At 35.1% G+C, this 12297-nt stretch overlaps 1 protein-coding gene across 4 annotated transcripts in view; it reads left to right on the top strand.

The window, feature by feature from the left end:
* Nucleotides 1-12297, top strand: part of heatr1 (HEAT repeat containing 1) — a 112816-nt gene that overhangs the window by 39460 nt on the left and 61059 nt on the right. For all 4 annotated transcript variants that reach the window (XM_069930991.1, XM_069930989.1, XM_069930988.1 and 1 more), the window contains 4 exons: nucleotides 988-1095; nucleotides 3794-3889; nucleotides 4547-4635; nucleotides 5060-5271. In XM_069930991.1, the coding sequence (XP_069787092.1) occupies nucleotides 988-1095; nucleotides 3794-3889; nucleotides 4547-4635; nucleotides 5060-5271 (505 nt within the window). The remainder of the gene's footprint in view (nucleotides 1-987; nucleotides 1096-3793; nucleotides 3890-4546; nucleotides 4636-5059; nucleotides 5272-12297) is intronic.

Here is a 12297-nt window from a genome sequence, read left to right as displayed (position 1 = left end):
TCCTTGGGGAGGTTCCTGTTTCCAATGATGAAATTCTTTGCCCTGCTTCAATCGTTGCAGCTGTTCTTTGCACTTCTGGTCCTTCCTCTTCCCTTCAGCAATCTAAAACTTTCAAGTAACCCAATGCTACTTTGATACATCTTGTTTTCCTTTTAATCTAATTCATAATAGCTCTCTGATCTTCAAACTTCCTCCTTGTCCTTGTGTCCCAGTTGCTTCCAAAGGAGAATTTAAATTTTGACACATAGCATGGTAACAGGCCCTTATGGCCCTCGAGCCCATGCCGCCCAATTGGCCCACGTTTTACAACCCGGTACATTTTGAAGGGTGGGAGCAAACTGAAACACCGAGAGGGAACTCGCACAGACACAGTGAAGGCAATTCCAGATTCCCACCCCTGTTGCTAGCACTGGTAACATCGCTGCACTAAAGCACTATGCCTGACGGTTCAACTCACAAAATATTTTTAGAGACTGGAACATGTAATGTTGGTTGGGAGTGTCAGAATTGCAATTGTAAAGGTGACCTGTCTTTTCTGGTTCTTGAAAAGGGCTTAATTTTTCATTGTTAATTCTACATCCGGCATCTGATGTCAGGATTTGATCCACATCAACCTGCAGTGCCATTGTTCTGGCCATTTTTGATTAGTTTACACGAGATTACGATATTCCTGGGTTGATAGTTGAGAGAGAACTGTTATTATCATTTGTTTAGTTCATTGTCATAGATTTAGTTGATGTCTGCAGTCAGGATTAAGATGGGGGAAATTGACTATTGGTCTTGTTCTAAATGGCTACCAGTTGACTCTTTTGAAGACGATTAAATGGGCTCATGACTTTTGACAGTTGGTCTGATAGCTTCTCCTGTACAATTTTTAACTCTTAAGTGCAAGCCTATTTAGATTTGTGACCTTTGGAACAATGACTTCAGAGGGAGAAAATTAATATCTACCCTCTACTAAATCTTGTCTAAATTTCACTATTTTAGTTGTTAGCAGATTCTGACACATCGCTATTGTTGAGTCTAAATCACCCACAGCCTCACATCCGAAGATTTGCTGTGGAGCACTTAAAGGAAATCATTAAAACCTCACAGGTAATGTACAGTTTAATAAATGACTATTGCAATTCAACCTAATTTTCAGCCATGTTGTGAGCTTCTGAATCAATGGCTCCTGGTTCAAGTTTCTCTGCACAAAATCTGCTTCAATACTTCAGTGAAGAGCATTGCACTGTGAGGTGAATCATTAAATGGAGACTCTATTTTCTATTTCCAGTAAATGTGAAATTATCCCATGCCACTGTTTTGAAGGAGAGGCAGGAAGTTGTTCTTGATTTCCTTGACAATACTCATGCCTCATCCAGTATTAAACCTTGTTTCTTTGTGGATGTTTGCTCTTTATTGATTGGCTGTCATATTGTAGAAGCATCTACTCTTCAAAGCTATATAATTGGCTGCAAAGTGCTAGCAAAAGGTATTTAAAAATGCAATTCTTTTGGTGGAGGATGGGTCTCCATTTCATTTTCCATTGTTTCTTAAGCAAGTTAGATTATGTGCATGTGAAATCAATGCAAGCAATTGAAATGAATTTGGTGCGTCATTTCAAATTATGAAGTATTGTGGTGTTATTAAATCTGCAAGATGATGTTGTGATGTTACAGAAGTTGAACTACTGGAATATATTTTGGCAATATTCAGTTTAGACTGAATAGCTCAATTTTCTTTCTTAAAAAAATAAGCATTCTTGAAAAACTTTGGGGAAATGTTATTTTCCATTAATGAAGGTTGCAGAGAGTTGGGGGGTGATGTATGGATAGATGGTTGGTTAACCAACAGAAAGCAGAGTGTTGGGATAAAGGTGTGTTTTTGTGGATATCAATAGTGAGGGGTGCTGCAGGGGTTGGTGCTGGGCCTGCAACTGTTGACAATATACATTCATGATCTGGAAGAGGGGGCAGAGTGTAGTGAAACTAAATTTGCTTATGACACTGAATGGAAAAGCAAATTGTGCAGAGGATTCGGAGTGTATTCAGAGAGATATAGATAGGTTAAATGAGTGGGTAAACGTCTGGCAGATGAAGTGCAGTGTTGTTATCCACTTTGGAAGTAAAAATGGAAGATCAGATTATTATTTAAATAGAAAGATTGCAACGTGCTGCCATGCAGAAGGACTTGGGAGTGCTTGTGCATGAATCGCAAAAGGTTGGTTTGCAGGTTCAGCAGGCTATCAAGAAGGCAAATGGAATGTTGGACTTCATTGCTAGAAGGATTGAATTTATGGTCAAGGAAGTTGTGCTGTAACTGTATATGGTGCTCGTGAGACCGCATCTGGAGTATTGCATCCGGGGCTGGTCTCCTTACTTGAGGAAGGATGTACTGGCTTTAGAGGCGGTGCAGACGAGGTTCACTAGGTTGATTCCAGAGATAAGGGGGTTAACCTATGAGGAGAGATTGAGTTACCTGGGGCTGTACTTGCTTGAATTTAGAAGAATGAGAAGAGAACTTGTAGAATTGTATAACATTATGAAAGGCAAAGATAAGAACATAGGAAGTAGGAACAGGAGTAGGCCAAAAATGGGCCATCGTGCCTGCTCCACCATTCAATACGATCATGGCTGATCTAAGTTGCAGATCTGAGGTAAGTTGTTCCTATTGGTGGGTGATTCTGGAACCAGGGGACATAGCCTCTAGATCCATGGTAGTAGATTTAGGATGGAGATGAGAAGGAACTGATTTTCCCAGAGGATGGTGAATCTATTGAATTCATTGCCCATTGAAGCAATGGAGGCTACCTCAGTGAATATATTTAAGACAAGGTTGGATATATTTTTGCAAAGTTAGGGACTTGAGGGATATGGGGGAAAGGTAGATAGGTGGAGGTGAGCCTATCATCAAATCAGCCATGAACTCATTGAACAGTGGAGCAGGCTCAACGGGATAGATGGCTCCTATTTGTTATGTTCATTTGAAATGTATAAAACCTTCAGGGAGGGAGCTGAGGAAATTTACTTCATTTATTCTCACAATAAGGACAAAATTTAATCCCATCCAAAAAATTTATGGGGTTTAAGGTTCATTTTATTGTCAAGCAATAATACATTAAAAAAATGTATACTTCAACCTTTGCCTGCTGTAAACCAGGCAAAGAGTCACTCTTAGTATTGCCTGGTACCTCTTACAGTACAGGAGAAAGAAAAGCAAAAGAAAGTCGGTTCACCTTGGAACAGAATAAATTGCAATAGGGCCTGATAGTCATGTTTGCAATCTAGAATGATGTACTTCATATGCATAGAGAAATACTGCTCCCATTGGCAGTGGTCAAGAATAAAAGTATATGTTTTTAAATAAAGAAAGCACTGTTAACATAATAGTAGAGACAGAAACTTCAGGGTTTATATGAGTAAACCTCATATAAAAGCTGGATTTCTCTTACCTAGATGTGGTAGGTAAAACCTGACTAGCCAAATTGTCTTGTATGCTATAAGCTTTCTGTAAACTATCATAACAGTTGGAAACTAATTGTTAATACTGCTACATTTAAATGGTGTGGTTTTATAATTTGCAAACTCAAGAGAAGAAATTGTCAAAATTCCTCTTTCAGTCTTTAAATATTTTGGTTGCAACCTAATAGTGGATTTCATAATTAGCTTGCTTTTCAAGAAAAACAGCTGCTTGATAATGATGAGAGCCTATTTAAGATAGTAAAAGGAATTGGATTGTTATTGAAAGTTACTGGCTACTTGATCATATAATTGGGTATGAATTATTATTAATTTATAAACTTCTTTCAAAGGAGGGATATGAAGATACTTTCCTGAAAGAAAGTATTTTGGAACGGATAAAGGATGACAGTCCAGAGGTAGTTCTGGTGGCACTACAAGCTCTGGAGGTAAGTTGAGGTTTCTTTACCAGGTGATGGCAACTTTGCCTGTTACTTCAAGATACAGCAATGAATAGGACCCTTGGGCCACAAGTCCCTTTTGTGTTATCTGTCATGTAGTTGGTAACCTCGCCCTACAACACTGTTGAAAATGCCATCTTTTATAAGAGATGTTAAATTGGAGCCCTAGCTGTCTCTGTAAAAGATAGCACTTTCTGGGAAGGAGGTACAGGAGCTTCAAAATCAGGGCTGCCAGGCTGGGAAATAGCTTTATCCCACATGCTGTGAGATAAACAGTATCCTGTATCCAAGTAAATTATTCCAAAATATTTGTTTCAAATTATGTCTTTATGTATATACTTCATTGTGTGGTGTGTATGTGTGGGCAGCATGGTCAGGAAAAACGCTATTATGTTATATATGAACAGTCAAATATTAACGTGCTGGGATTGTAGTGGATGGAATAAACAAAACTGCTGGAGAAACTCCACAGGTTGTGCAGCATCTATAGGAAGTAAAAGGTAGCCAACATTTCGGGCCTGAGCCCTTCATCAAACTTTGAGTTACAATGGCAACTAGTCCAGTGCTTCAGTCTAATGAAGAGCTAAGATTTTTTGGTGTATTAGAGTTGACCATGATAAATTAAATTTTACTCTTTTTTTCTAGGCCTATTCTACACAGCTTGGCCAAGAGGAGACAGTTTCTTCCCTTTTGTCATTATTTCAACGAGTGGATTTTTCTGAGAATGAGCTGTGGTGTGTATAATTTTAAATATAAGGCTGCTTCATTTAAATTGAGAGAAGATAATCAGAATATTTAAAAATAGTTATGACACATTTTAATTCATTTTCTTCTTTCTCCCTTTATTGAAATGCCTTTTGAATCGATGACAGCTGTAAATTTCAAGTTAATTTTGGATGGATATCGTTTCACCTATTTAATCAAGTGCAGAACACTTTGGAGTATTGCTGTTGCATTTGATGCAATGAATGAGTAGAATAATTTTACAGTGAATTGTAACTGCACAATATCACCACTCAGTGGATAAAGAAGACATTACGCTTCGTGTAAAATTGAAAAAACTGTTGCTTCATTGCATTTCTACAAATCCCACAGATTTTTGGGTTTTGCATAAATATTTATTGTCAATTTAACTTTCTGCTCTGCAATTGCTCCTAGGTATGTTGTTCTTGAAGAGGCAGTTAATTTTTTAAGCATGGAAAATCTGCATAATGGAAATGAAAATCTGGCCGGTCGGATATGGATGGAACTGTTGCCTTACATGGTGCTGACAAACCCAGCAAAGCAATCAGTTGATCAGAAAATGACAAAGTATATCGTTAATTCAGATCTGTGCTCCATGAATCCACTATTTCATGACTGGCCTGCAGGTAAAAACTGTTCCATTACCTCAAACAGTTGATCACTTATTTTGACTCCATCTCAAACTTTTTTTTAATCTGTATTGGGATATGATTATGGACGCAATTCAGTCACACAGAAATTCAAGTGTTCTTAACACAGCACTTTTTTTTCCCTGAAATGTTGAGGCTTGTTGAATCTGAATTGCCAGGTGTAATTATTTATGATAGTCACTCATGTTGGAGTGTTAAACTTCCTGATATATGCATGTGGCTTCATTAGCAGTGGATAATTTCTTGCCTATACTATGTCATTCCTGTAGACCCCGTTGTTTTTTTTTATTTTTCACACTATAAACCATATTGACCAAGATACAGACATTTTTTCTCTTGAATATATACAGTGTCGTTTTCTCCCCCTTTTTCCCCCTCCCTCCCTCACCCCTTCCCCATTTATTTGAAGTTCAATCTATAAGATACATTAAACCCGTTAAACAATGTCGTCACTTAATAAAAATAAACAAGAAATTCCACTGAGTCAGTTCTTTTCGTTGTCTTCTCCTTCTGTCATTTTAGGCAGTGGAAGTCCATGGTAGGATTTCTCTATTGTATTTCTTGTAAGGCTCCCATAATTGTTCGAATATTGTGATGTTATTTCTTAAATTATATGTTATTTTTTCTAATGGAATACATTTATTCATTTCTATGTACCATTGTTGTATTCTCAAGTTGTCTTCTAATTTCCAGATTGACATAATACATTTTTTTGCTACAGCTAGGGCTATCATAATAAATCTTTTTTGTGCTCCATCCAAATCGAGTCCAAATTCTTTGTTTCTTTTATTTCTTGGGAGGAAGATCTCTGGGTTTTTTTGGTATATTGCTTTTTGTGATTTTATTTAATATCTGGTTTAGATCTTCCCAAAATTTTTCCACTTTCTCACTTGTCCAAATTGCATGAATTGTTGTTCCCATTTCCTTTTTACAGCGAAAACATCTGTCAGATACTGTTGGGTCCCATTTATTTAACTTTAGAGGTGTGATGTATAGCCTGTGTATCCAGTTTTATTGTATCATGCGTAACCTCGTGTTTATTGTGTTTCTCATAGTTCCGAACCATAGCTTTTCCCATGTTTCATTCTTTATCTTTATGTTTAGATCTTGTTCCCATTTTTGTTTAGGTTTACCGTTTGTTTCCTCGATCTCCTTTTCTTGCAGTTTGATGTACGTGTTTGTAACAAATTTTTTAATTATCATTGTGTCTGTTATCACATATTCAAAATTGCTTCCTTCTGGTAACCTCAGACTGTTTCCCAGTTTGTCCTTCAAGTAGGTTTTCAGTTGGTGGTATGCAAACCTTACATCGTGAGTTATATTATATTTGCCCTTCATTTGTTCAAAAGATAATAATTTATTTCCCGAAAAACAATTTTCTATTCTTTTGATCTCTTTTCTCTCCCATTCTCTGAAGGAAAGGTTATTTATTGTGAAAGGGATTAGTTGATTTTGCGTCAATATTAGTTTTGGTAGTTGATAATTTGTTTTATTCCTTTCTACGTGAATTTTCTTCCTACATTGCACCAATTTTTCATCCTATTTATATAGTATATAAAAGGGTATCTTCTCCCCTATTTTATCTAGTTCTAATCTGGTCCAATCCGGTTTTTCCCTTGTTTGATAAAAATCTGATTGGTGTCTTAATTGTGCTGCTCTATAATAATTCTTAAAGTTTAGTAGTTGTAAGCCTCCTTGTTTGTACCATTCTGTTCATTTATCTAGTGCTCTCCTTGATTTCCCCCCTTTCCATAAGAATTTCCTTATTTTCTTTAGCTCCTTGAAGAATTTCTCCGTTAGGTGAATTGATAATGACTGAAATAGGTATTGTATCCTTGGGAAAATGTTCATTTTAATACAGTTTATCCTTCCTATCAGTGTTAGTGGTAAGTCTTTCCAATGCTCTAAGTCGTCTTGTAATTTTTTCATTAATGAATGATAATTTAGTTTATATAGATGGCCAAGATTTTTATTTAGTTGTATACCTAGGTATCACATTGCTTGTGTTTGCCATCTAAATGGTGATTCTTTCTTAAACTTTGTGAAATCCGCATTATTCATTGGCATTGCTTCACTTTTATTTGCGTTGATCTTGTACCCCGATACTTATCCATATTCCTTCAATTTCCTATGTAATTCTTTTATTGATATTTCTGGTTCTGTTAAGTATATTATAACATCATCTGCAAATAGACTGATTTTATATTCCTTCTCTTTTATTTTTATCCCTCTTATTTTATTTTCTGTTCTTATCAGTTCTGCTAGTGGTTCTATAGCTAACGCGAACAGTGAGGGAGATAGAGGACATCCCTGCCTTGTTGATCTACTTAAGTTAAATTGTTTTGATATATATATCCATTTACTGTCACTTTCGCCAATGGCCCCTTATGTAATGCTTTAATCCAATTAATATATTTCTCTGGTAGGCTGAATTTTTGTAGTACTTTGAATAAATAATTCCATTCTACTCTGTCAAAGGCCTTCTCTGCGTCTAAAGCAACCGCTACTGTTGGAGTTTTATTTCCTTCTACTGCATGAATTAAGTTAAATTTACAGATATTGTCTGTTGTTCGTCTTTTTTTAATAAATCCAGTTTGGTCTAGATTTACTATTTTTGGTACATAGACAGCCAATCTGTTTGCTAATAGTTTAGCTATTATCTTATAATCTGTGTTAAGTAGAGATATTGGTCTCTATATGACGCTGGTGCTAGTGGATCTTTCCCTCTCTTTGGTATTACTGTAATTATTGTTGTTTTGCATGAATCTGGTATGTTTTGTGTTTTATCAATCTGGTTGATTACTTCCAGGAGGCAAGGAATTAATAAGTCTTTAAATGTTTTATAGAATTCTATTGGAAATCCATCCTCTCCTGGTGTTTTATCGTTCAGTAGTTTTTTTTTAATATCTCCTGTAATTCTTCTATTTCAAATGGTTTTATTAATTTATTTTGCTCCTCTGTTTGTAATTTCGGTAGTTCAATTTTAGTTAGAAATTAATCTATTTTGGGGGGGTGTGGCAAGATGGCGTAAGGATCAGACGTGCCTTCCAGTCCTCTCCTGACTCTATCTTATTGTTTTGTCTAGAAATGCCCATTAAAATTCTTTAAAAGTTTAGATAATTTCAGTGCTGTTAATTTAACTTATGATGGTACAATTGGTGGAAAAGAGCAAAAAAAAAACGACAACAGATCATCAAAAAACTACATTTTCCAAAAGTTCAAGTTTTGGAGCCTACCTACAGGAAAGACACCGGGACTCAGCGTGAAATGGATCCCAGGAGAGAGGTACAGTGTTCGGATGTAGAACTCTATGTTACATCGGTAGTGGCCCCTAAAGAGGGCGCCAAACAGCCTTTAGAACAAAGAGCTACTCAAAGGCATTTGTCATCTGTAGAGGTGGCGCTGCAAACTGCATCTCTTGAGATACAAGAACCTATACAACTTGATGTACTGGGAGAATTTAATACATTATGGACTGGAGAAAAGCCCGGCCAGCGTCCTCCAGTCATTGCTGGAGAGGCTGTGGCTGGGGTTTCCACATGCAGTCATACTACAAGGAAGGCAACCAGAATGAAGGAAGGAATAGAAGATCCTTTGGAGAAGAAGCAGGAATCTGTTGAGCCAAAATCTCTTCCAATTGAAAAGATTTTTGTGAATCTTGAATCTAAATTATCTTATACAATTCAGGGATTATTCAAGATTATGACTGAACTTGGTACTAGGTTTAATACTTTGGTGAAAATACATTCTCAACAGATGGCTGAGTTTGGAGCTTTTAAGCTTGAAGTGAGAGATAAATTTAATTCGTGTGAAGAAGATATAGACGAAATACGGGATCAAGTTTTTGATGTGACCAAAATGGTCGAAGACTTACAAACTCAAAATAAAAATTTGGTGAAAAAGATTGATTATTTGGAAAACCAATCCAGACGGAACAATATAAAGATTATTGGTTTGCCGGAAGGTATGGAGGGACCAGACCCAAGAAAATTTTTTCTGAATGGATTTCGCAAGTGCTGGGTCAAGAACATTTCCCGGAAGGTATAATATAGGAACGTGCTCACAGACCCTTGCGTAGAAGACCTATTTCAGGTCAAAGTCCAAGACCTGTTTTGGTTTGTTGCTTGAATTATTACGACAGAGAAATAATTTTACGAGTGGCTATAAGAAATGCACAACAGAGAAAATCACCCTTGATGATTCAAAATAATCGAGTTTTCTTCTATGCGGATTTGAGTCAAGAAGTTATGTTCCAACGACGGGAATTTAATCCTGCTAAAGAGTTTTTGTGGAAGAAAGGTTACAAGGCAACCTTTAGATATCCAGCTGTTTTGAAGGTTTTTCAAGATGGTTGCCAACCAAAGTTCTTTGATTCTCCAAAGGAAGCTATAGCATTTGCTCAAGAGCTGCCAATTACTCAGTTTCAACAGAGACATAGTCCGCCGCAATCTCTAAGGAGACAAGAGATGGAAGAAAAGAGCCGTGCTCCAAGAAGGAATGGTTGTAATGGTGACTCGGCAGTTGGAGCTGATTAAAAGAAGAGTTGTCTTTTTTTTCTATTTTTTTTTAAAAAGGGATATTAAATAATGATGATGTTAGTTTAAGATGAAGTGAGAGTTGGGGGAGAGAACTGGATAGGCACTATTTCCTGAAAGTCATCTGCTACGTGTGAGTTATCTCACACCCATTTTTTTTTTAGGAGTTACCGCATTGCGTGGTTTAGACGGGAGGGGGTATTTTTAACCTCCTACCCGTTTTTTTTCCCTTTATTTTGTATTATTAGATTAAAGAGTGAAGGGATTTTTTTTTGTTTAATAAATATTTTTAAAAAAGCATAAGAAAGTATTTGATTATTTAAAAAACTAAAAATTGATGTGGTTTTTTTTTGTAAAGTTTATTCAGTAGATAAGGAATATCTGAAATTTAAATATGAATGGGATGGATAAGTTTTTTATATTTTTTCTTTAACTTTAAGGTGAAAGGAGTGGTAATTCTGGTGAAAATTATTTTGCTATTTTAGTTATAGAACAAAGGGAATAATGGTGAAAGTTATAAATTGAATTGTACAATTCTTAATTAGGCTTGAATTTTGTTTGTGGTTTATGCTCCATTTGTTGAAGATATAGATTTCGTTCTAGATGTGTTTTTATTATTTGGATATCTGAATTTTAATGTAATGATTGGGGATATTTAAATGTGGTATTGGAGCTTTTATTGGATAACTATTCAAGAGTAAAAGGGAAAAATGGTGGAAGAGTTCTAAAATTGAATTGTACAATGCTTAATGAGGTTTGAATTTTGTTTTAAGATGGTGGTTTATGTGACTAATATGATGATAGATGTGGTTAGTTGATATTTGGTGAAGGTTTATCTCTATAGAGAAAGTTTTTTTCATCTTTTTTCATGCTACAATTTTTTTTTAAGAATTGATTATTGTTTAAGAATTTTTGATAGATAATGTTACTAACTTTACTAATTTTTTATATTAAGTCTGAGTTAAATATATGTTTCATCTTAACTCCGTTTATTAAATATATGCATTTAAGTTTGATTTAAATATGTTTTTTAAGTCTGATATCTTAGTATTAATTACTTTTCTTTTTGTTAGTATTTTAATCGGTTATGTTTTAGTTTTTTTTGTAAGTGGGGTTTTTTCTCACATATATTATTAACTTTATTAATTCTTCACTCTTTATTTTGGGGGGAAGGGGGGTTGGACTAATTTGAGTCGGGTTATTAATGTGTAATAATTATTGGGGAGGGTATAGTTTATTTAGATTACTGATATTGTATTGTAATTTTATTATTTTATTCTTAAATTTTTTTCAATGTAATCCTATATGTTATTCATGTTATAAAATCTTAAATAAAGTTTAAAAAAAAAGAAATTCATCTATTTTGTCTTCTTTCCCTTCGTTTTTAGTTTGATATAGTTGGTCATAGAATTCCTTGAAGTTTTCATTGATCTCCGTTGGATTATATGTAATTTGTTTGTCCTTTTTCCTTGATGCCAATACCATTCTTTTAGTTTGTTCTGTCTTAAGCTGCCACGCTAGAATTTTGTGCGTTTTTTTTCTCCTAGCTCATAATATTTCTGTTTTGTCTTCTCCACCTTATATGTTTTTGGTGTTTCATATTTTATTTTTTTGTCTGCCAATTCTCTTCTTTTAGTTGTATCTTCCTTTATTGCTAATTCTTTTTCTGTATTTGTTATTTCCCTTTCCAACTGTTCTGTTTCCCGATTGTAGTCCTTCTTCATCTTAGTCACATAACTTATTATTTGCCCTCTGATGAACGCTTTCATTGCGTCCCATAGTATAAACTTATCTTTCACTGATTCCGTATTTATTTCAAAGTATATTTTAATTTGTCATTCAATTAATTCTCTAAAATCCTGTCTTTTAAGTAGCATGGAGTTTAATCTCCATCTATACATTCTTGGTGGGATGTCCTCTAGCTCTATTGCCAATAACAGGGGTGAGTGATCCGATAATAGTCTAGCTTTATATTCCGTTTTCCTAACTCTCCCTTGAATGTGGGCTGATAACAGGAATAGGTCTATCCTTGAGTATGTTTTGTGTCTACTCGAATAATATGAATATTCCTTTTCCTTTGGGTGTTGTTTCCTCCATATATCTTGCATCGATTTAATTATAAATTTGGTTACTTTGTTCTTTCTGTTAGTTTTTTTTCCAGTTTTATCCATGTTTGAGTCCAAATTAAGGTTAAAATCCCCTCCTATTAGTATGTTCCCTTGTGTATCTGCTATCTTCAAAAAGATATCTTGCATAAATTTTTGATCTTCTTCATTAGGTGAATATACATTGAGTAAATTCCAAAATTCTGAATATATCTGATATTTTATCATTACATATCTCCCTGCTGGATCTATTATTTCCTCTTCTATTTTGATTGGTACATTTTTATTGATTAATATAGCTACTCCTCTGGCTTTTGAATTATATGACGCTGCTGTTACATGTCCTATCCAGTCTCTCTTTA

The sequence above is a fragment of the Narcine bancroftii genome, chromosome 4 (assembly GCF_036971445.1).
Source record: "Narcine bancroftii isolate sNarBan1 chromosome 4, sNarBan1.hap1, whole genome shotgun sequence".
Lineage (NCBI taxonomy): Eukaryota > Metazoa > Chordata > Chondrichthyes > Torpediniformes > Narcinidae > Narcine > Narcine bancroftii.
This window is presented reverse-complemented; position numbering and strand designations above follow the sequence as displayed.